A 24117-nucleotide genomic window follows, 5' to 3' on the forward strand; every position below is an offset into this window, starting at 1 on the left:
CTGTGGTGCCGTGCAGATCTTTGTAGGACTTTCTTTTGCAAAATTCACAAATTTGAATTCACGTTTTGGAGTTTTTGGGATCAGTTTTCTTCCTCGTAACAGCAGCAGTAGCTGAGGCTCGTGGGTAATGTAGTAATTTGAGCCGTTCCACAAACCAGACTGAGGAGAACCGTGCGGTGGTTTTGTGTTCTGGGGAGAATTTACAACGAAGACTTTTAGAGATGAATGAATCAGAGGCTCCGCCCACAACACCTGGCAGATGAATCCAACCGAGAGAAAGAGAGAGAGGCGCCATCTTGTGTGGACAGCAGGGAGGAATCATGCAGACGAACCACGCAACTTTAAATACACAGTGTGTGTGTGGACGTGTGTGTGTTTGTGTGTGTGTGTGTGTGTGTGTGTGTGTGTGTGTGTGTGTGTGTGTGTGTTTGAGTGTGTGTTAAATATCAGCTACAACTGGTTTTGTAGGTTTTGCTTCCAACTGGATTCTTCATCATTCAAAGACTCCGCTCCTCGTCCAATGAAATCACGTGTTCTCCTCCTCTGCTAGCTGCTCCTCCCCCTCCTCCTCTAGACTCTCCGCGATTGGTCGGTGGATCTGAAGCTCCTCCCCCCTCCCGGCCCTCGACAAGACGTCTATCCACCGCCGCTGAAGCTCCTCCCCATCGGCGCTGAAGTAGAGGGTCAGGTGACTCTGGGAGATCTTGAAGGCGTGGCGTCGCTCCAGGCGGTCACATGATTCAGGGAGGGAGACCTCAAAGCCAATCAGGGGCACGCTGCGCTGCGCCTTCACATCCTGGAGGAGAAATAATAAATCCATGTAAGTAAAATACTGATTTGTGAAGTATTTGACCTCAAACACCATCTACATGTTTTAAAACTGCATGTTTCCAGAGTCACTGAAGTGGAGAGTTGTATTAAGCATCATACTTTAATACACTGATTGGATCCTTAATAACTCATCTGCCATCATAATACTCTTCAAGAAGCTCATCAGCATCTAGTTTTTTGTAAAATCCAGATGAGAGGAGACACATCGCCTGCAGCTTGTGAGCAGGTCTCAGTGACTCAGGATCATCACTTCCTCTAACTTCTGTCAGACTGAGGAACTTCTTTTAGTGCCAAAATAGTTACTGCAGTGTTTTTTGTTTATACTGTGCCTGTAGTGAAGTCTGCAGCATCTTGGGGGCGCTAGCAGCACAAGATCTCCTTCAAATGTGCTTTCAATGTAAAGTGATGGACGACAACATCCACAGTGTTTCCACACAGTCATTTAAAAGTAGATGATCAGCTTCTATCTAGCTTCATCAGTCTGAGTTAGTCATATCAAGTGATATCTGACACATTTACAGTCTTTTTAGCATCAAATTCCCTCTTAACAGTTTCCCTGTTGAGCTGTGGTGGAAGTATAGTAACAAAAAGACTTTGGTACTAAAAACACTGAAACAGACTTTATAAAATGGTGAACTCGTCCTTTAATGACGTACCTGTGGAGCTCCGTAGATGTAGAGCACCAACGGCTCATTTTCGGGAATAACAAACCAGGCCTTCTGCCAGCCCCGGCCTCCTCCTTTCTCCATGTGGTGAAGAAAACTACAAATCACACTGTTCTCTGCTGCCAACGAGGCCTGTTTCTATGGCAACAAGAGAGAGAAAGAGAGGGAGTCAGTTTTCAGCCAGGAAGAGAAAATGCAAGAGAAAATGTTCATTACAAAAATATCAGTTTGAAGAGTTTGCAGCGATTGTTCTTAATATTTTCTGTGGTACATTTTGGTGATATGATATTTATAGTTCTGTAACCGACCGAAACTTTTCATGTTGAACAAATATTTGGTTCAACAAAAGTAAAATCTGAATTTGAGACTTTGGTTTCCTTAAACAAACATGGACAGTCAAACTAACCTCCAGGATGGAGCGCCTCCTCTGGGTGCTGCTGGTCAGCATGGCGGGCGAGGGCAACACTCCCACCAGCGTGGCGTAGCAGTCCACACAGACACGGTTGGTTCGGTTGTTGTCGTACGAAAGACGAGCACGAAACTCCGAACATTTCCCACAAACCACCTGGAGACACGACAGATACACAGACGGTGAGACTGGCTGTACGGTAAATATATCTGTGGTTGTCATAGTGATTACAGATGTTATAAATGTAGTTATTACAGATGTTATAAATGTCTGTAGTTGTTACAGATGTGATAAATGTTTGTAGTTATTACAGATGTTATAAATGTTTGTAGTTGTTACAGATGTTATAAATGTCTGTAGTTGTTATAAATGTTATAAATGTCTGTAGCTGTTACAGATGTTATAAATGTCTGTAGTTGTTATAAATGTTATAAATGTAGTTGTTACAGATGTTATAAATGTAGTTGTTACAGATGTTATAAATGTCTGTAGTTATTACAGATGTTATAAATGTTTGTAGTTGTTACAGATGTTATAAATGTAGTTGTTACAGATGTTATAAATGTTTATAGTTATTACAGATGTTACAAATGTCTGTAGTTGTTACAGATGTTATAAATGTTTATAGTTATTACAGATGTTACAAATGTCTGTAGTTGTTACAGATGTTATAAATGTCTGTAGTTGTTACAGATGTTATAAATGTCTGTAGTCATTACAGATGTTATAAATGTCTGTAGTCATTACAGATGTTATAAATGTCTGTAGTTATTACAGATGTTATAAATGTCTGTAGTCATTACAGATGTTATAAATGTCTGTAGTCATTACAGATGTTATAAATGTCTGTAGTTATTACAGATGTTATAAATGTTTGTAGTTATTACAGATGTTATAAATGTCTGTAATTATTACAGATGTTATAAATGTTTGTAGTTGTTACAGATGTTATAAATGTCTGTAGTTATTACAGATGTTATAAATGTCTGTAATTATTACAGATGTTATAAATGTCTGTAGTTATTACAGATGTTATAAATGTCTGTAGTTATTACAGATGTTATAAATGTCTGTAATTATTACAGATGTTATAAATGTCTGTAGTTGTTACAGATGTTATAAATGTTATAAATGTTTGTAGTTATTACAGATGTTATAAATGTCTGTAATTATTACAGATGTTATAAATGTCTGTAGTTGTTACAGATGTTATAAATGTCTGTAGTTGTTACAGATGTTATAAATGTCTGTAGTTGTTACAGATGTTACAAATGTTATAAATGTTTATAGTTATTACAGATGTTATAAATGTATGTAGTTGTTACAGATGTTATAAATGTAGTTATTACAGATGTTATAAATGTCTGTAGTTATTACAGATGTTATAAATGTCTGTAGTTGTTACAGATGTTACATATGTTATAAATGTCTGTAGTTGTTACAGATGTTATAAATGTAGTTGTTACAGATGTTATAAATGTCTGTAGTTGTTACAGATGTTATAAATGTCTGTAGTTATTACAGATGTTATAAATGTCTGTAGTTGTTACAGATGTTATAAATGTTTGTAGTTATTACAGATGTTATAAATGTCTGTAATTATTACAGATGTTATAAATGTCTGTAGTTATTACAGATGTTATAAATGTCTGTAATTATTACAGATGTTATAAATTTCTGTAGTTGTTACAGATGTTATAAATGTCTGTAGTTGTTACAGATGTTATAAATGTTTGTAGTTATTACAGATGTTATAAATGTCTGTAGTTATTACAGATGTTATAAATGTTTGTAGTTGTTACAGATGTTATAAATGTCTGTAGTTATTACAGATGTTATAAATGTCTGTAGTTATTACAGATGTTATAAATGTCTGTAATTATTACAGATGTTATAAATGTCTGTAGTTGTTACAGATGTTATAAATGTTATAAATGTTTGTAGTTATTACAGATGTTATAAATGTCTGTAGTTGTTACAGATGTTATAAATGTCTGTAGTTGTTACAGATGTTATAAATGTCTGTAGTTGTTACAGATGTTACAAATGTTATAAATGTTTATAGTTATTACAGATGTTATAAATGTCTGTAATTATTACAGATGTTATAAATGTATGTAGTTGTTACAGATGTTATAAATGTCTGTAGTTGTTACAGATGTTACATATGTTATAAATGTCTGTAGTTGTTACAGATGTTACATATGTTATAAATGTCTGTAGTTGTTACAGATGTTATAAATGTTATAAATGTTTGTAGTTATTACAGATGTTATAAATGTCTGTAGTTGTTACAGATGTTATAAATGTCTGTAGTTGTTACAGATGTTACAAATGTTATAAATGTTTGTAGTTATTACAGATGTTACAGATGTTATAAATGTTTGTAGTTATTACAGATGTTATAAATGTTTGTAGTTGTTACAGATGTTATAAATGTTTATAGTTGTTACAGATGTTATAAATGTTTGTAGTTGTTACAGATGTTATAAATGGAGTTGTTACAGATGTTATAAATGTCTGTGGTTATTACAGATGTTACAGATGTTTTATATGTGTAGTAATGTGATGAACGTACGTGTCCACAGGCTTTACAGTGGTGTCGTCTCTTGGTGATGGAGTTGAACGGCTCCTGACATTTCATACACAGAGTGACTTCCTTCTCTCTGATCGGAGTCGGAGCTCGCTTCCCCAACTCCACACAGCTCTGAGAGACAGACGGAGAGACAGATGGACAACTTTGACTTTAATGTCATGAAGAATTTCAGCCACATCTCTTTAAAAATATTAGTGTGACAATAAATGTAGAGTTTGAAGGTTTCACCCTCCTGAAAAAGCTTGAGTTTTCTATCGTATAGTTCACTAGTTTAAAATCATGGAGCTGGATATGGTTTAGCAGCATTAATATCTTTTGGTTGTGGTCATTTTGGGCTTTTGGAAACAGAGATTAAACATTTTTACAATTGTCTGATCTTTTATGGAACTAAAAACTAATAAAAAATAATGAAAATAATCCTTAGTTGCAGCACTACACAGTTGTTTGTTTCTATAGTTGCAGTACCGCAGTAGGCCACTGGGGGCAGACTGACACGCTGTAACAGATCTGTTAAAAGTGATTTGTGTGTTTGTGCGTTACCGGGGAGTGAGGCGGTGTGGACTCATCGTCTCGTAGCGAACAGGTCAGATGTCTGAAGCTCTCCACCGTCTGCTCGTGTCTCTGGATGGTCGCCTGGATGGCCTGAAAACACACAAACACACACACACACACACACACAGAAGTAAGGCTAAAGTCAAAATGTATAAAAGCCGGTCTGTAATAACAGCTTCAAACAGGTTTAATCATCTTTTGTTCTGGTGATTCAAGCAGAAGAGTTTGATGTTTATCCAAAGAGACTTTTACTGCAGCATCGAGGAGCTTCTGAGATATCGCCTCTCACTTCACACCTGATTAGATAATAAAGGCCGTGGAAAATGTGTTGTTAAGCAACTGTCTGTGAAACTCAACTCTTCCTGCAGATGTTTCACATAAAACGACTACCAGAAAAAAAGAGGAGACATTACACGCTTTGACCTGCTTTAACATCTGCACAGAAAGCACAGATGTAACTCAGCCTCGGTCATCAGGTTTATATATAAAAAAATTTAGGACGGATGAAAATAAAATGTAGTGAATGTTTGTTTCCATCCACATCGTGTGTGTGTGTGTGTGTGTGTGTGAGCAGCAGGTGGCGCTTATTCTGCAGGTGGTATTGCAGAAGAAGAAGACACAGTGAGATGACGTCATTAAAAGAGCGACGATCAAAGGTCAAATGATGGAAAACTTGATGGAAATATGACATTTATATTCATTTCGTACAGTCTCCTCATCGCTCCATCGCTCCTCACTGATCTCATGTGTTCTCAGCTCTTCTGTGATTCATGGGCATCATCATTTATTCACTCGGTATGTCTATGTTTGATTTTCATCTTCACGGCTGCTGCTACATCTCAGACAACAACAAACTCTTTTGATGATATTTTTATCTTTTCCAACCAGGTTTAGTTTTTTTTTCGTTGGATAGAAACAGAAGATGAAGAAGATGAATAAGAAGAAGCAAAGGAGAGTGTGAGTGTCTCTTTACCTGGATCCAGTCTTTCTTCTCCTCCTCCGTCCTGCAGAGACACAATCAAACACAACATTAGTCAAAAAACAACAAGTCTGAATGTCTCTGTATATCTTTATGTGTCTCTGTATATCTTTCTGTGTCTTTATAGGTCTTTATGTGTCTTTGTGTGTCTCTGAGTGTCTTTCTATGTCTCTGTATGTCTTAAAGTGCCTTTATATGTCTCTGTATATCTTTATGTGTCTCTAAATATCTCTGCATCTCTCTATATGTCTCTCTGTATGTCTTTATGTGTCTCTGAACTCCTTCTGTCTCTGAGTGTCTTTATATGTCTCTAAATGTCTTTATGTGTCTCTGAATGTCTCTGTATGTCTTTGTGTCTTTATATGTCTCTAAATATCTCTGAGTGTCTCTGAATGTCTTTATGTGTCTTTATAAGTCTCTAAATGTCTCTATATATCTCTATATGTCTCTATATGTCTTTATGTGTCTTTATAAGTCTCTATATGTCTCTATATGTTCTCTATATGTCTTTATGTGTCTTTATAAGTCTCTAAATGTCTCTATATATCTCTATATGTCTCTATATGTCTTTATGTGTCTTTATAAGTCTCTATATGTCTCTATATGTTCTCTATATGTCTTTATATGTCTCTAAATGTCTCTGTATGTCTCTATATGTCTCTATGTATGTCTTTAGGTGCCTTTATATGTCTCTACATGTCTTTATGTGTCTCTGAAATTCTTTATGTGTCTTTATGTCTCTATGTCTTTATGTGTCTTTATATGTCTCTACATGTCTTTATGTGTCTCTATATGTATCTCTCTACATGTCTTTATGTGTCTCTAAATGTCTCTATGTCTTTATGTGTCTTTATATGTCTCTACATGTCTTTATGTGTCTCTATATGTCTCTCTCTACATGTCTTTATGTGTCTTTGAGTGTCTCTCTATGTCTCTGTGTTGGCGTACCTGGCCTGCAGTTCCAGGGATCTCTGTTTTCCAGACACCAGGAACGTTCGGGGAACTGCGACACTGCTGGTCTCCTTCAGCTGTTGGGCAGACAGAAAAGAGAAATCCACTAAATATTCACAGACCTTAAAATTAGATTCTTATTCGCCACTACAGCTGTTCAAAGGCTTTATCTCAGACCTCGTTTAAACTAACTGCAAATGTTTACTTGGATTCATTCATCATTTATTCTATCGAGGTAAGATAAAGGTTAATGAATAAATAATAAATAATAATCTTCTTTGTGCAGAATTTTAAGGTGGGGGAAAGTTTCTCTGAGCTCACCTTAAATTTCAAATTTCACACCTGGATGTACATGCACGATTCATGACATCACAACTAATTTGAAGCCAAGTCCAGTATGTATCCAGTGCAAAGTGTTCTCCAATGCACAAAAGTAAGAGACATCATGTGTTTCAAATCAACAGCATTTACATAGTCAGCAATATTCACATATTTTGGATTTTTACATGAAGGAAAAACACAGTAGATACAGATTATTATTCAAGGCAAAGTATTTTCATGTCCTACAATCTTTAAAGGATAAGTTCACCATTTTTTTTAAGTCAATGCTCAGGAGTGTAAATGAACACTGAAAGGTTTTCCTCGCTGTAATCACTCCTCCTGTTCGTGCATTATGCACTTTAGAAGATCCCTTCATAATGCACTTACATTATGGATGGGTCTTCTAATGGTCAGTATGAACAGGAGGAGTGATAACAGCAGAGAAAGACATGAAAAACTGTGAACTGGTCCTTTAATGTTCATGTTTTTATTGGACAGTTTAACGTGGAACAGTTCAGATTCAACCACACTTTGAGGTTAAATCCTTACGTCCCACACAGCTGTACAGATGTGTTAACGTCTCACCTCCATGCCGTCCACGTCGATGCGAGCACGGACTCCGTATTTCTGCCCGATCAGGCGCAGCTTGGGGACGCAGTACAACAACCTGTCGTTAAACTGCAGAAAGAGACGGATGTCAGTCCGATAACTCAGTAAAAGACCACAGAGTCAAATAAAGAAGAGACTAAAATCAGAAAGGTACCAGGATGAGGTATCTGTCCTGCGTGGTCCCGTTCTTATTGGACAGTTTGAGGATGTGTCCCTCTTTAATGAGCTCGTTAGTCGGGTTAACGATGTCTTCTTCTCCTCCCAACAACTCGTACACCTTCAGCAGCTTCCTCATTCGCTCCTAACAGAGACACACATAGAAAATAGTTTCCATCCATTTATGCTTTTGTGTATTTAAAAAATCATAAATCAGGCCGTCTGCTGGCTTCTTATCTGCATTTTTCTTTCTAAATCTAGCACGATATCATTGACACTTTGTTGTTATAATATCACAGAATTTACTTTAATCACCAAAAAAAACTTGTTGAGCAAGTAAAAAGCTGTGAACCGACGCACTTCAGCAGCAGCAGCAGCTTTCCTTTAATCAGTGAGAGTTAATTATAGACGGCAGCAGCTGTAAACAGACTCCCTAAACAGAGCTGAAACAAGTCTGGAGTCCAAATATCTGCTTCACGCGTCATCATAGCTGTAAGGACTGTAAGACATTTGAAGATTTAAAGCTCTCTTCAGTCATTAAATCCATCTGTCACCTGGAGGGTTGAACAGCTGGGAGTCTAACTGAGCCTGAACAACCACTAAGACTTCCTCGTTTGCTGATCCCTCGATGCTTTCCAAATTTAAACAAGACAAACTATGTTCATTGGAACCACAGATACTTGATTCCAGATACTGGGAGTCAAACCCTGAGAGAAACTCTGGACTGGGCTTCAGTTCCCAGGTCTTGAATCCATGTGGAGGGCGCAAATCACATTGGGTGTTTGATTTAAGCCAGTCACAATAATTATCGACTCATCGTACAATAAGGTAATTATCAACATCATCATGTCTATAATTGGACTTATCGTATGATACATGGACATGACCTGGATCATTTTTCTACCTAAATATTGCCACACTTTAGCATTTAGCAAACATTAGCAGCTAAGAGGCTAATCATGTGATATTGGCTAAGTGAGTAGTGTCTCCATTCCTCACTGTGCACGTCCTGAGTTAAAGTTAATAACTCTGTCCCAGCCCATAATTGCTAGGGGGGGGGGGGGGTCGATATTTTGCATGGCAACATTGTATCGATACACGAATGACAAGTATCAATCTTTTATTATAGAAATTGCAAATGAAAATTGAAGTATTTTACCTATAGGGACATAATTTGCTGGTGAAAAAAGGTAATTAATTGCAATATATTGCAGCATTTCGCAATATATTTAAAACTGCAATAATTTTTTATCGTTATAATATTGTATCGTAGAGCCTCTGTTGATTCCCACCCCTAATAATGACAGTGGTTGTTACAGAAGAGTAGCGCCCACTCTCCAAGCCCCCCTTTACATTATTATGCTATTATATTATCATTATATAGTGGTATAAAATTATCTTCAAATGACAATAATATCGTTTATCGCGATTATTCGTGAAACAATATATCGTCCGGCAAAAGTAGATATATCGTGACAGGTCTACTTTGATTATGGTAGATATTACTAAAAATGACTGAAAACACATTATATATATATATATATAGCACAAGAAAATCATCTAAATATAGAATCTCTGAAAAATATCTGTGGTTATTATTGATCGTTCAAGCTTGAGGATGATTTTTATGATGCTGACAGATGAGACAAACCTAAGGCAGAGTTTTTCACAGCAGATGAGAAACACACAAACTCCCTCTCTCACACACACACACACACACACACACACACACACACACACACACACACACACACACACACAGACGCACACACTGGATGTAAAGCTGCTTCAGACACTTAATGACTGTAATCAGTGCAGTTTAATTAAAGATGAAGTGAAGGTTAATGACAAACTGACAGCGTTTGATCTGGTCTGAGTCACATTTATCTGACTGTGTGTGTGTTGCGTGTGTTCATGAATGTGTGTGTGCGTGTGTGTGTGTGTGTGTGTGTGTGTGTGTGTGTGTGTGTGTGTGTGTGTGTGTGTGTGTTGATGCGGGTCTGGGCTGTGGAGAACCTCTGTGATTATGGCTGATTGGCTGACAGCTCTGCGTGTTGACTGTGTGAAACTCTCACCATCTTCCTGATGGCAGCGTTGGAGTGTTCAGCTGCGGTGGCGATGAGCTCCAAAGACTCTGCAGAGACAAAGAGAGAGAAAGAGAGAGAGAGAGAGAGAGAGAGAGAGAGAGAGAGAGAGAGAGAGAGAGAGAGAGAGAGAGAGAGAGAGAGAGAGAGAGAGAGAGAGAGAGAGAGAGAGAGAGAGAGAGAGAGAGAGAGAGAGAGAGAGAGAAAGAGAGCGAGAGAGAGAGACAGAGAGATGTTCACACGATGCTAACACATGTATCCTGTGTGTCCTCCAGGGCGTTTTGTTTTGCATGTTCTCAGAAATGAACTCAACATGTGTGTAAGAGGCTGTTAATAATCCCATGAACAACAAAAACAGAAGAAAGTTAAAAGAGAAACTTACACAGCTGATTATTTCTGCTGTGATCTCAACATTATGTTATTTGAATGAATCCCAAAAAACATTTCAAAGTTACTAAATCAAGTCAAAAGGCTAATAAATATATAAATAAGTGAATGTTTTTTAGGAACAGATGTTTAAAAGACAAGTTCACATTGTTTCAGTGTGTGTGTTAAACCAGCAGTCAGGTGTCTATATGATAAGTGAAAGAGGTTTTCCTCTCTGTAATCTGTAATCATTCCTCCTGTTCATACTGACTATTAAAACCTTCAAATGTGCTTTCAATGTAAAGTGATGGAGGACAAAATCCACAGTGTTTCCACACAGTCATTTAAAAGTAGATGATCAGCTTCTATTGAGCTTCATCAGTCTGAGTTAGTCATATCAAGTGATATCTGACACATTTACAGTCTTTTTAGCATCAAATTCCCTCTTAGTGTTTCCCTGTTGAGCTGTGGTGGAAGTATAGTAACAAAAAGACTTTGGTACTAAAAACACTGTAACGTTGAAACATAGAAGATGAAGATTTGACTCATTTGGACGACTGAAGCTTCATATTAGCTTCAGATCAACTTTTAAATACATGTTTGCACAGAAGGAGGATTTAGTGGATTTAGTCCTCCATCACTTCCATTGTAAACATTATGAAGGATCTTCTAATGGTCGGTATGAACAGGAGGAATGATTACAGCAAGAAAAACAGCTTTAATGTTCATCTGAGCTCCTGAATGTTATTATTTATTATGTTGGTTCTCAGTTCATTATTCAAATGTGAGTTATAACAGTGTTCGTGTAGAAAACGTGTGTGTGTGTGTGTGTTTTCGTACTCTGGGCGTCCCTGTAGTCGGGGGCGTCCTCTGGCAGTCGGTGTAGATAATCTTTGAGCAGTAGCTCGTAACGAGGAATCCTCTGAACCGGCTCCAGCATGTGATGCTGCAGAGTGAGATTACCGCAGCGCTCCTCCCTCTGACCCACAACGACAACAACACAGTTTTTAATATTTAAACACACACAAACAAACAGAACAGTAAACAGCAGCAGCAGCATCACACAACTGTACCTGGATCTCCTGGATGATGCTCTTGAACTGAGCCGATCGCTCCATCCAGATGTTCAGCAGCTCCATGGCTCGGTCGAAGTTCTTCACATACTCGCCGTACATCTTCAGGAAAGGAGCTAGCTTCTGCAGGATGTCGCCGATACGCGGGTTTGAGTCCCTGCACACAGGAGGAGGAAAAACATCATGAAACATATCGCTCACACACAAAGAGTAGTAGAAGAAGAAGAAGAGGAGAAGCTCCCTCACCACTCCTCCATCCGTTTTTGCAGCGCCGGCAGCAGGAACTGCTGATGGAAACAGTAGATGGAGTAAATGTTGGAGAAGATTCCCTGGACGACGTCACAGGGGAAGGAGGAGCGAGACCGCGCCTCCTCCAGGAGTCTGGCACAGAAAACCTGCAGGAGGAGAAGACAGGAGGAGATTTAGCAGGTGAAACAGTTCACATCTGCGTTTCCATGGCAACAGAGTCAGTAATGTGACAGATAACAGACACCAGCAGGACGAGGACACTGATTCAGATGTGACTGTGCTGTTTTGTCTGAAAGCTCTTAAGAAAAGCTAATAAGTTGACTTTGAACCGTTCAGACTTTGAGTTGAAGAAGATGAAGAAGAAGGAGAAGGAAGTCCAGATCAGCTGACTCACCTGGTCGAGAAGGTGGAGTTTAGAGACGTAGGCGATCTCTGTGTGCAGCAGCTCATTGGCGATGTTGAAGACTCTCTGCTGGACGGACAGCTGGACAGACAGACGGACAGAGAGAGAGAAGTGTTAAATATCTGCAGGAAATGATGAGATACACCTAATATTGTGAGGTACTTGAACTGTACTTGAGCATTTTTAACTTTTCAGATCAGTATTTTACACATGAAACATACGATCAGTGTTATAGATTAGACCAAGTAACAGTATCAGATGTTCAAACTGTGTGTTATCTATCTGTAAAGCTCTCCTCGTGTTGTGTTGTCACATTAATCCTGGACTAACATGACAGATCAGCTGTTCTTCATGTTCAAGCTGAGCTGAGAGGAGCTGCTTTCAGACATCATGATCTCCACTGATGCAAAAACCTTTTAAATTCAAGATTTTAAAAATAACTTATTTGACTACTTACAGTTTTAATCATTTGTCTTCTTAATGTTAATTTCACATCTTTCTCTTGTGTGTATTGCATGTTTTGAGTGTATGCCCAGTGTTTATTCTTGTGCACAGGTCTCTCTATAGCAGGGGTGTCAAACATACGACCCGCAGGCCAGACATTGTCCACAAAGGGAACCAATCTGGCCCACTGGATAACATTGCAAAGTATGAAAATTGTAGAAAGGTAATTCCAATTTTTGGAATAAAACTCGCTGCTATTCTCGCTTATTTCCATTCCTCATTCACAGTCGAGGCTTCTGATCTTTGTGGACGTCCAACTTGAGATAACTGACTTCAAACATGATTCAGATTTGAAGGACACATTTTCCTCGGTGAGCCTGGACGCATTTTATTTTATCAGTATCTCTTACCAGGGTAACCCCAAAGTGAAAGACCAGGCTGCAAGACTTTCATGCACATTTGTGATTACTTATCTTTTTTAACAACCTTCTTCTGTGCCGAGCATCAATAAAACACAACTGTGTTCCAGGTTCAAACACAAACACCTGAATAATAAACTAAAACTGGCAGCTGCTCAGGATTTAACACCTAATATCGATGCTCTTGTGAAGGCTGAAAGGATCAAGTTAAACTGTGAGGAGTGTCCTTCATGTAAAATGATGCTTCAGAGGTTTTTCCACCCTGACCAGAATACAAAGAATACATATTGAGTTCAAACCTCTCAGGCTGCTCATCTGCTGTAAATAGATGGTGTATTAGAGTCAAGTTATCATATATATTATACATTATTTATAGGTTATTATGCAATAGTTTTACTGGTCAGGCCCACTTGAGATCATATGGAGCTTTTTATGTGGCCCTTTAACTGAAATGTGTTTGACACCCGTGCTATAACATGATTGTGATGTCACCCAGTGCAGCGATGTGACTCACTAATTTGTTTTTTATAGTTTTTGGAGAAATAACATAGATCAGACTTTGTAGGTTTTAACATCCCGTCCTGTTTGTCACTTCCTGTCTCACCTCACTAGAGTCCTGTCTGTCCGTCTTCGTTGGCGGCGGCAGCACCAGAGTCAGCTCCGCCTCCTCCTCCTCCTCCAGGTCACTGTCTCCATCTTCAGAGAAATCCCTCCTCCTCCTCACTCTTACGTGCGCCTCCCCCTCCTCACCCTCGCCCTCCCCTCCCTCGCCAGCGTATGAGGACGAGCTTGAGAGGCGGGGCAGGAGGGCGGGGCTGCACGGATACGCCACACCTCCGTCGTCCACGCCGGCGAAGCAGAGCTCTTCGCTGTGCGACGGCGAGCTGATGCTGTCGATCCCGCTGTCCCGATTGGCCAGTTTCCCGTCCGTCTGCGAGGAGGGGAGGGACAGACGCTCCGAGGGGATCTCTGATTGGTCGTGAAGTAGCGGCGGCGGCAGTGGCTGTTGCTCCCTCATCTCCACGGCAACCACCTCGTCCTCCAGGTGTTTCTCTGAGGCGCTGTAGCCGGACTCCATGGAGAGACGCTTCTGATGGAGATCATCACGGCACGCCGCCGCCAGCTCTTCATCATCATCGTCGTCATCATCCTCTTCACGTAGGTCGACCTCTGCTTCCTCCCCCTCCCCTTCACCCCCCACTGTGATGTCATCATGACCTTTGATCTCAGAGAGTGGCTCCTCACCAGTCGGGGGAGGGGCAGGCGACGATGATGATGGTGGTGAGGAAGGTCGTGAGGAAGAAAGTGAGGAGGAGGGGTCGGGGAGGCGGGGACACAACGACCCCCCGGTGATGTCAGGAACCACGATGATCTGCTCGCTGGACACGAAAAACACACAAAAACCCGTCAAACACGATCAAATCATAAACAGTGACATCACTTCTCCTGCAGCCAATCAGAACTCACCGCTCAAACTTCTCGATGAGCGACAGGACGCAGCTGGGGGAAGCGGTGCCATCTGCACGGTTAGGCGGAGTCCGGACGCCTCCTCTGGGGTCTGCTGGGAGGGGTCTGCAGGGCGGAGGAGGGGGGAGGGGCTTGTCTGGAGCACGGGGGCGGAGCCTCGGCACACCTGCCTGCTGCTGCAGATGGGGGGGCTTCGGTGGGACTGTGAGGGGCGGAGTCACAGGTTAATTAGTGATGTCATGAACATGAGTACTTGGATTACTTTTTTGAGGTAATGCACAATTTAAGTTACATTTTCAAAAAGGTAATCCGTCATTCTTTAACCAACTATACCTGTAGCTACCTTTTTGTCACAAGAAAAGAAAATATGCCACAAATTTGCACCGTTACTACTTTTTTGGCAGGCAGGCACCTGGCTATGTGCTACGGTTATATCACTGTGCAGGTGTGTACGGCAGCTCAGAAGGGACAGCATTCACTTTATGGAAATATTTGCATTATTTTGAATTTGTGGGACGAAATACGAGCAAGAACATTACAGTAACATGCAAGTTGTGCCTGTTGGCCTGTTGCAGTGATGTAGAGATCTGTATGTAGTTTATATGTGGGTATATGTTTAAGAAGCCACTTTAGTCCAATAAAGAGCTGTAAATGGGACATTGTGTCTGTTATTCCTGCTGTTAGTGTAAAGATTTACAGATTATGGGCAAGACTAGGCCGTGTGATGATGGGATAGTCATAATATTAAATATGTGCGAGGTATTACGAAGAGGTTTTCATTTTTGGTAACGCAACGATAATGAGTTATAGTTCTCAGAAGGTAATGCTGTAATGCAACAAGTAACTTTTTAATGGCAGTAATTTTGTAATGTAATTAGTTCAAGACTGGTCATGACTTCATAATGAGTTAAATTTAAATAAATGTTAAACTTTGGGTTACCCTGAGGTTTCGGTCCAGGCAGCGGCGGTCTGGTCTTGCTCGGTGGTGTTATCGTGGCAGGCAGCAGCTCCGGCGGCCCCGTGTCGTTGACCAGCAGCAGCCCGTTGGCGGAGCCGCGGCGCTCTGTTAGCGGAGCCCCTCCATCGAGGGAGGCGGGGCCCGATAGGCAGGAGGTCGGCCCCGGGTCGGAGCTCGGTTGCTGGGGAGTGTCAGCATCGGAGTCGGCGTCCAGCGTCCCCTGGAGGCCGCAGGGGGAACATGGAGGCTCCAGAGAGAGACCCTTCGTCAGCAAGCTGGGACTGGAGGAGGAGGAGGGACCTGAGGGGGGGAGAGGAGGACAGGTAAGACTGCTGATGATACATAAATACATGAATAAATACATACATACATACATACATAAATAAATGCCTTTCAAGTTTTAAAAGAAAGAGAACATCTGCCTTCACACATGTTCAGGATGTGGTTTAAGACGTCTGGAGGTTCAGAATAGAAATAATAATAATCAAATATTAAAATAACAAACTAATATATCACCTAAATCCACATATTTTAACATACTTCACCTCAAGAAGGAGTTCTGACAATGAATCAGATGAATGCTTTAAATATACATCCATTAATGAAAAAATTACAACTGATGATGAATATCATGTGATTGGACAGAAAGCCCAACAACAGCTACTGAATGGACCTCGGAGATTAAAGCATTTTATCAGCTATGTGGAAATTATTTCTTCCTCTAAAAGTAAAAAGATGAAAGATCCAAGTGTTTTGTTTCAGACTAACAAAAACAATTTTGTCATTTTTTTAAACAAAATCTCCAAATATTTAGTTCCAGTTTCTCAAATGTGATGATTTACAGTTTTTCTTCTTGATCTTCTATCATATGTGATATTAAATTAAATTAAAGTAAAAAAAAATGGAAAATGGAAAACAACATGCCACCATTTGTTTAACTTTTTTTTTCATGTTATTGATTCAATAATTAAATAATTAAGAATATAATCAGCAGATAGAGAATTAATCAATAATGAAAATAATGATTGGTTGCAGCTCCAGTTATTTACTTCATGATTGTTTATTTAATTTAATTGTTTTTTCACATATTTCTTAATTTACTGTTTGATTTACAGTAAACACTTCAACTGAGTTTGGGATTATTTAATATTTGCATGAGTTTAAAGTTTCATTCAAAACTGTGAAGTGAAAAAATGAGACGGACGGAGGGATGTGAGCAGTTTGAGGGTGAAATCAGCTGATTGTAAAAACAGTCGCCACACACACACACACACACACACACACACACACACACACACACACACACACACACACACACACACACACACACACACACACACACACACACACACACACACACTAATAGCTTCCATATGACGTCTCTGCAGCTGGACAGAAATAAAGTCCACATGGAGGAGAGATCGACAGACGGAGAGAGAGAGAGCTGTTTGTGGTCTGTTAATGGCTGCAGCTCATTGGCTGAATTACAGAGCTTCCCAACAGCTGATTGGCCCAAAACATCAGATTCAAAATGAATCCCAAACATCAGTGTTGACTTTTCTTTCACTCTGTATTTCTGTGAAAACCAGGACTCCACTAAACTTCCTCTAAAAATAACTGTTGAGTTATTTGAAATGAGTTTTTGAACTGAAACATTATTCTTTATTATCAATCAACACAAAACTACATCACTAAGTGGGAACACACAACTAGGCTGCACAGACACCACAATTAGGTCCAACAAGTCCTCCTAATTATAGGACAGACTCTGTGGTTCATTCGTGAACTCCAGAGTGACACATTTAAGTGTTTCCTGATGTGAAGCCTCGATCAGCCGAACAGTAGCTGTTACACATCACTGCTGGACCGAGGTGGGAAGTAATGAAGTATCTGTACTTTACTGGAGTACTTATTTCTCTGACTACTTTTTATTTTTACTCCCTAAATAAGAACACAAATATCTGAACTTTCTACTCCTTACATTGTCAAAACAGGCTCGTTACTTGTTTCAACCTCTGTGACTTTATAAAAAGAAGACATGACGTGCAAATAAGTACGACAGCGTATTAGGGCCATATGTAGTAATGCGGTTATCTACACAGTTAAAGGACAACTTCACAATTTTTCAAGTGTGTATTAAATCAGCCGTCATGAGCCCAAATAAACATTAGGTCCATTTTCTTTCTGTAATAATTCCTCCTGTTCATACTGACTATTAGATGATACCTATATAATGTAATGGAAGTGATGGAGGACTAAATCCACTAAATCCTCCTTCTGTGTAAAAATGTATTTAAAAGTTGATCTGAAGCTAATATGAAGCTTCAGTCGTCCAAATGAGTCAAATCTTCATCTTCTATGTTTCAACGTTACAGTGTTTTTAGTACCAAAGTCTTTTTGTTACTATACTTCCACCACAGCTCAACAGGGAAACACTAAGAGGGAACTTGATGCTAAAAAGACTGTAAATGTGTCAGATATCACTTGATATGACTAACTCAGACTGATGAAGCTCAATAGAAGCTGATCATCTACTTTTAAATGACTGTGTGGACACACTGTGGATTTTGTCCTCCATCACTTTACATTGAAAGCACATTTGAAGATCTTTTAATAGTCAGTATGAACAGGAGGAATGATTACAGAGAGGAAAAAACCTCTTTCACTGTTTATATAGACACCTGACTGTTAGAGACAGACTGGAAAAACTGTGAATTTGTCCTTTAATATTCTTTTAAAAGATGCTAAAAATGAACAGTCAGTCTGTCAGTTGCATGCAGATTTATTTGGACGGCTGTATTCAGGAGGTAGAGCAGGCTGTGCAGAAATTACAGGGTTGGCAGTTTGAGACCCTCCCCCTCCTTTCAAAACCCCAAATTGCTCCCGATGGACAGACTTCCACCTTGCATGATAACGTGCTGCCATCTGTGTGTGTGTGATCGAATGAGTGAATGAGATGGAAGAACACTGTAAAAAGTGTTAATAATGCAGCCATTTACCATTCATCCAAATCATGATATAGAACACAATATTTGAGTATATTCATTGTTTACTCTTCACACAATAACCAGTTTTATCATAATGTACTGTTTGTAAGAATCATTTAAATACATGTAAATTGCTGCACACACACACACACACACACATATATAAATATACCATGTATCTCGACCCCGTTTGATATTCTGTTTCCTGCTGACGGATTGTTTCTCCTCTCAGCCTGATTGATTATTCATGAGGGATTAGAACCTGTCAGGTCATCAATACCGCAGCAGCAACAACAACAACAGCCGCTCGTGGTGAAAGTTATTGATTATTCGCAGCCCTGATGCTTCAATGGTTCCTTAGTAAATTGTCAGGACTGGAACTTTCTCTTAGATCTTTGTGTTTTATTAAAAATATGTTTTTAAACCGGCTCATCAAGTGTTTCAGCAGAATCAGGAACAAATTGATCAATACTTCTCTGCTTTTTTAAACTCTGTAACTCTTGTCGAACCCACTGACCTCTGATCTCAGGGGAAACTATGGATGGGATTGGTCGATGCAGCTCTGTGGGGATTATTTTCTGTCTAAATGTGAGAATCTCACAGCGTGGGAATATTTACTGCTTCGACAGGAAAACGGCCTCAGTGCAAAATGTCAAATAATTTTAAAGTCAAACTGAACACAATGTTTTTGTCTCCTACAGCAAAATATCTGCTGTGTTCTCCTTCCAGAAAATATCAGGAATCAAAATGTGGAAATGTATACTTTACTTTTATACAGACACCCGGACACGCTGCTCCAGCTGCTGTCAATCAAACACAGACACCGAACCGCTGCTCCAGCTGCTGTCAATCAAACAGAGACACCGACACGCTCCTCCAGCTGCTGTCAATCAAACACAGACACCGAACCGCTGCTCCAGCAACTGTCAATCAAACACAGACACCGAACCGCTGCTCCAGCAGCTGTCAATCAAACAGAGACACCGACACGCTCCTCCAGCTGCTGTCAATCAAACACAGACACCGACCCGCTGCTCCAGCTGCTGTCAATCAAACACAGACACCGAACCGCTGCTCCAGCTGCTGTCAATCAAACACAGACACCGACATGCTGCTCCAGCTGCTGTCAATCAAACACAGACACCGACCCGCTGCTCCAGCTGCTGTCAATCAAACACAGACACCGACCCGCTGCTCCAGCTGCTGTCAATCAAACACAGACACCGAACCGCTGCTCCAGCTGCTGTCAATCAAACACAGACACCGAACCGCTGCTCCAGCTGCTGTCAATCAAACACAGACGTCCGACACGCTGCTCCAACTGCTGTCAATCAAACACAGACACAGACACGCTCCTCCAGCTGCTGTCAATCAAACAGAGACACCGACACGCTCCTCCAGCTGCTGTCAATCAAACACAGATACCAACACACTCCTCCGACAGCTGTCAATCAAACAGAGACACCGACACGCTGCTCCAGCAGCTGTCAATCAAACACAGACACAACACGCTACTCCAGCTGCTGTCAATCAAATAGAGACACCGACACGCTCCTCCAACAGCTGTCAATCAAACATAGACACCGACACGCTGCTCCAGCAGCTGTCAATCAAACACAGACACAACACGCTCCTCCAGCTGCTGTCAATCAAACAGAGACACCGACACGCTCCTCCAACAGCTGTCAATCAAACATAGACACCGACACGCTCCTCCAGCTGCTGTCAATCAAACACAGACACCGACACGCTGCTCCAGCAGCTGTCAATCAAACACAGACACCGACACGCTGCTCCAGCTGCTGTCAATCAAACAGAGACACTGACACGCTCCTCCAAGAGCTGTCAATCAAACACAGACACCGACACGCTCCTCCAGCTGCTGTCAATCAAACACAGAGACCTCCACCCAGCTGTAACAAAAAGAAGCATTTCTGATGTTTCCAGACATTTTTATTTTCATTTTACTAATTCTAAATACTTAAAAATAAATTTTTCAAAAACTAAACATATAGACTACAACAAGGAATGATTAAATGTGACTTCTGTTGGACTTTAAAACAACAGAATAATAAATAATTAAACAAACAGAATAAACAGGATGTGGAGCTGTTAGGACGCTTCCGCTCTATATGATATACTACTGTGTGCGTGTGTGTGTGTGTGTGTGTGTGTGTGTGTGTGTGTGTGTGTGTGTGTGTGTGTGTGTGTGTGTGTGTGTGTGTGTGTGTGTGTGTGTGGTGCACAGATGTGAACATGATGGGAGAGGTCATGGGAAAACATCAACAGGCTGATGTAAAGCAGATGGTGTGTGTATGTGTTAGTGTGTGTGTGCGTGTATGTGTGGGTGTATGTGTATATTTAGTCTATTTATAACAAACCTATTAATAACCGTGTCGGTTATCAGACAGACAGTCACAGATTTTTATTCTTCACTCTGATTTCAGTGGATTCAGACTGTGTGCAGCTCCACTGTTGTTAACACTACATCTCCGAGAATCACTCCCAGAATACCAAAATACACATCGTCCTGTTTAAGATAATGGACCTGAGAGTTTTACATCTGTTTTAAAGGATCTGCTGGAGTTCAAATAAACTGTTTCACTGTTATACGGTGACACTCAGTAGCTTTCAGCAGGTGTTGGTTGGTTGGTAGATAATGTAGGTTTCATAGTCAGTTCTCTGGTAGATTTTGGATCGGTAGGTCAGTAGTTCAGTAGGTGAGGATGTCAGTCACACAGACATTAGACAGACTTCTATAATACATACAATATTCATACAATCCTTTAAAAGGTAGCTCAGCAGGTAGGTAATTAAGTGAATTGAGTGATTGCGGGCAGGTCGTCAGTCGGCTGATCCGTGGGTCAACTTGTCTCCATTTGGGATGCAAATCTTAAACAGTTTCCTTAATCAATAGCAGGCAACATTCAACAGTCAATAGTTGGTTATCTTTGAAGACATTATGAGATACAGTGGACGTCTCGATAACTCTGATTTAGACTGTTTGAAGCAGAAAGATCCGCTGGTTCCTGAAGTGTTTTTCTTTATTGTGTTTTCACATTTCAATTATTTCTTTAAACAATCTCCTCAAAGTTACTGAACTTAGAAAAACTCAGGACTCTATTAGATAACCTAACAATCCTACAGGTTTATATTTTGTCTGTGATTTTTGGTACTACGATACCCACAAGCCTCAACCACTGTTACTATGGAGACAAAGCCAGTCAGAGGTGAGAATCAGAGCTGTAATGAACTCAAAACGCTTCGTTGTTGAAGTTGTAAAGGAAACGCAGCGCCATTATTGCCCTGAAATGAAAACTGAATGGACGGACTCATGCTGACATGTTGATGGCACACAAGATCAGTGATTGGCTGTATCTTGTTGAAATGCACCTTGGGAGTCGTAGTTAGTTGCCCCAAATGTTTTATTGCAGCTTTGACTTTAGATTCAAGATTCCTTTACTTTCATTTTCATTATGCATTTCCATACATAAGAAAATGAAGTATTGTTTCCCTTAAAAGATAATCAAAAAACAATCTGAAATGAATGAGCCTGGATAAAAGTCATGATTTAAAGAATGTTCTTATTCTGTGACTTTATATCAGATATATCAGAGTCAGATATTTTCTAACACAGTTGTGATTTAAAAGGGAGAGTTTCGTGCCAATCTGAGCTGTAGAAGTGCTCAAATTGTGAGTAACGTTGTCTATGGGACCAATTAATGTGATTTTACTTCCTGAAACAACGGCATCCAACATTTTTCCTCCCACTTCACAACTTTATATCAGAGAACATTCAGAATTTAAAGAAGAGATTCAGTTAACACTAATATACTTGAATTATAAACACATACTTCATTTTAAGCTTTTAAGCTGCCATCTGTCACTATTTGATGATTGGCCGACAAAATCCTAGGTATGAAACAGCAAACAGCTGCACGACTTCCTGCTTCATTAGATGATTTAATGAGCTCAGACTGGATGTGTTGGATGTTTCTAACAATGCAAACAAACACGACACATTCCTCCAGTAAATAACCTGTGACTCTATCAACATAAACCTGCTTTCAGTCTGACTGGTTTTATTATATGACATGATACAGATATGATCTACATGATGCAATGACTGTAAGTAATGTTAGAAAATGAAATCTTTCAATATTTACTGCCTGCTGCTGAAATACATCAACATTCGGAGCAGGGTGGAGCGTCACTCATACAGCTCTCATACAGCTCATGTGTTGATTTTGTTGAACCGTGTGTAATTAGTCCTGTTTGTCCTGAACGTCGGCGCTGCAGCTTACAGCGCTGCTCTCTGCTGCTGTCTGACACTCAGCTCGCTGCCTGCAGTAACAGAACAGCTGCAGTCCGTCAGCAGGGCAGTAAGTGGACCGATCCGTTTGAAGGCATGTTGTTGGGTCGGTATCTTTGTTTTAGCACAGATAACATGAACACAGAAGCACACAGGAACAGATTTTTATAGGGGATCCCAGCTAACACAAACATCTACTGTATGGTTTCCTCTGAGACCAGAAGTCCTCTAAATTAAACAGATACGTGGGTTGATGATGTGAATCCAGAACTACTCATGGGAGCATTTTTCTAATCTGACACCGCCTCTATTGACAGTAATCTGCAGGACTTAATGTGTCTGTGCTTTCAAAAACCGTCACACATCACTGTTAAACAATAATGATGTCGTATGATGTGACAACACTGTGGTGAAGATCTGGTTAGGTTCAGGGAAAGATGAAGGTTTGAGTTTAAATGATCACTTTGTTAAGCTCAGAGAAACATGTAGCGTGGGTTAAAGTGACTACTTCCTTAAAGGTTAGGCTGCCTTCGTCATCATGGCTACAGTAACCACAGGGGTTAGAGATTAGGGGAAGATAGTAGTGACGTTTTTTTCTTTTTAAACTGTCCCGTATTTGCGGTTGGAAACAGGAAACAAAGTCCACTGTTGGGTCAATGCCTCCATCCACCCCCTCTTCCTCTGAATGAGGAAATATGTTCTCATATACATATATATGCATCATGTGAACTGTTACTCAAACGTAACAATACGTCGTTTTTGGTTAACTAACATTACGGCATGTTGTTTATTTTTCTTTAAGGAAGACAGTCTCCTCTGAGAAGGGGGATTTTTTTTTGCAGTTTCCTTCTGTTTTTCACTCTTTTTTTCTAATAATTGTGCTAAAATAGAGTAAAAACCTGAACCATGTGACTGTGGAGGTGACAGAGAACAGGAGGATTTATTAAAATGTTGGACTGTTCCTTTAACACACTCAGCCTGCTGCATCACTGTCACCTACACAGCTCTCTGTCGCTCTCTCTCTCTCTCTCACACACACACACACACATGTTCCTGCATCCCAGATTATAACACATGCACACACACGTTCGATGCACACAGGAAACATATCAGAACCATCTGGTGCAGCAGCAGAGAGGTTCTACCAGAGCAGAACCGAGGATTTGTGTTGCATTCGCAGGATCTCTGCATTACAGGAAAAAAATGTTTTATATGCAGCAAACCTTCACACACACACACACACACACACACACACACACACACACACACACACACACACACACACA

The 24117-nt window shown here is 40.2% G+C and overlaps 1 protein-coding gene across 1 annotated transcript in view; it reads right to left on the reverse strand.

Annotated features, from left to right (window-relative positions):
• Positions 1–526: 526 nt before the first annotated feature.
• Positions 527–24117, reverse strand: part of fgd1 (FYVE, RhoGEF and PH domain containing 1) — a 36640-nt gene continuing 13049 nt past the window's right edge. Inside the window, exons 2-18 of the mRNA XM_062427178.1 lie at positions 15515–15832; positions 14575–14776; positions 13712–14486; positions 12236–12325; positions 11839–11987; positions 11593–11749; positions 11360–11498; positions 10145–10203; positions 8068–8214; positions 7890–7982; positions 6981–7060; positions 6027–6057; positions 5042–5143; positions 4484–4612; positions 1903–2061; positions 1488–1634; positions 527–796 (exon numbers count right to left, since the gene is read on the reverse strand). Of these exons, the coding sequence (XP_062283162.1) occupies positions 527–796; positions 1488–1634; positions 1903–2061; positions 4484–4612; positions 5042–5143; positions 6027–6057; positions 6981–7060; positions 7890–7982; positions 8068–8214; positions 10145–10203; positions 11360–11498; positions 11593–11749; positions 11839–11987; positions 12236–12325; positions 13712–14486; positions 14575–14776; positions 15515–15832 (3047 nt within the window). The remainder of the gene's footprint in view (positions 797–1487; positions 1635–1902; positions 2062–4483; positions 4613–5041; positions 5144–6026; positions 6058–6980; positions 7061–7889; positions 7983–8067; positions 8215–10144; positions 10204–11359; positions 11499–11592; positions 11750–11838; positions 11988–12235; positions 12326–13711; positions 14487–14574; positions 14777–15514; positions 15833–24117) is intronic.

The sequence above is a fragment of the Scomber scombrus genome, chromosome 10 (assembly GCF_963691925.1).
Source record: "Scomber scombrus chromosome 10, fScoSco1.1, whole genome shotgun sequence".
Classification (NCBI taxonomy): Eukaryota; Metazoa; Chordata; class Actinopteri; order Scombriformes; family Scombridae; genus Scomber; species Scomber scombrus.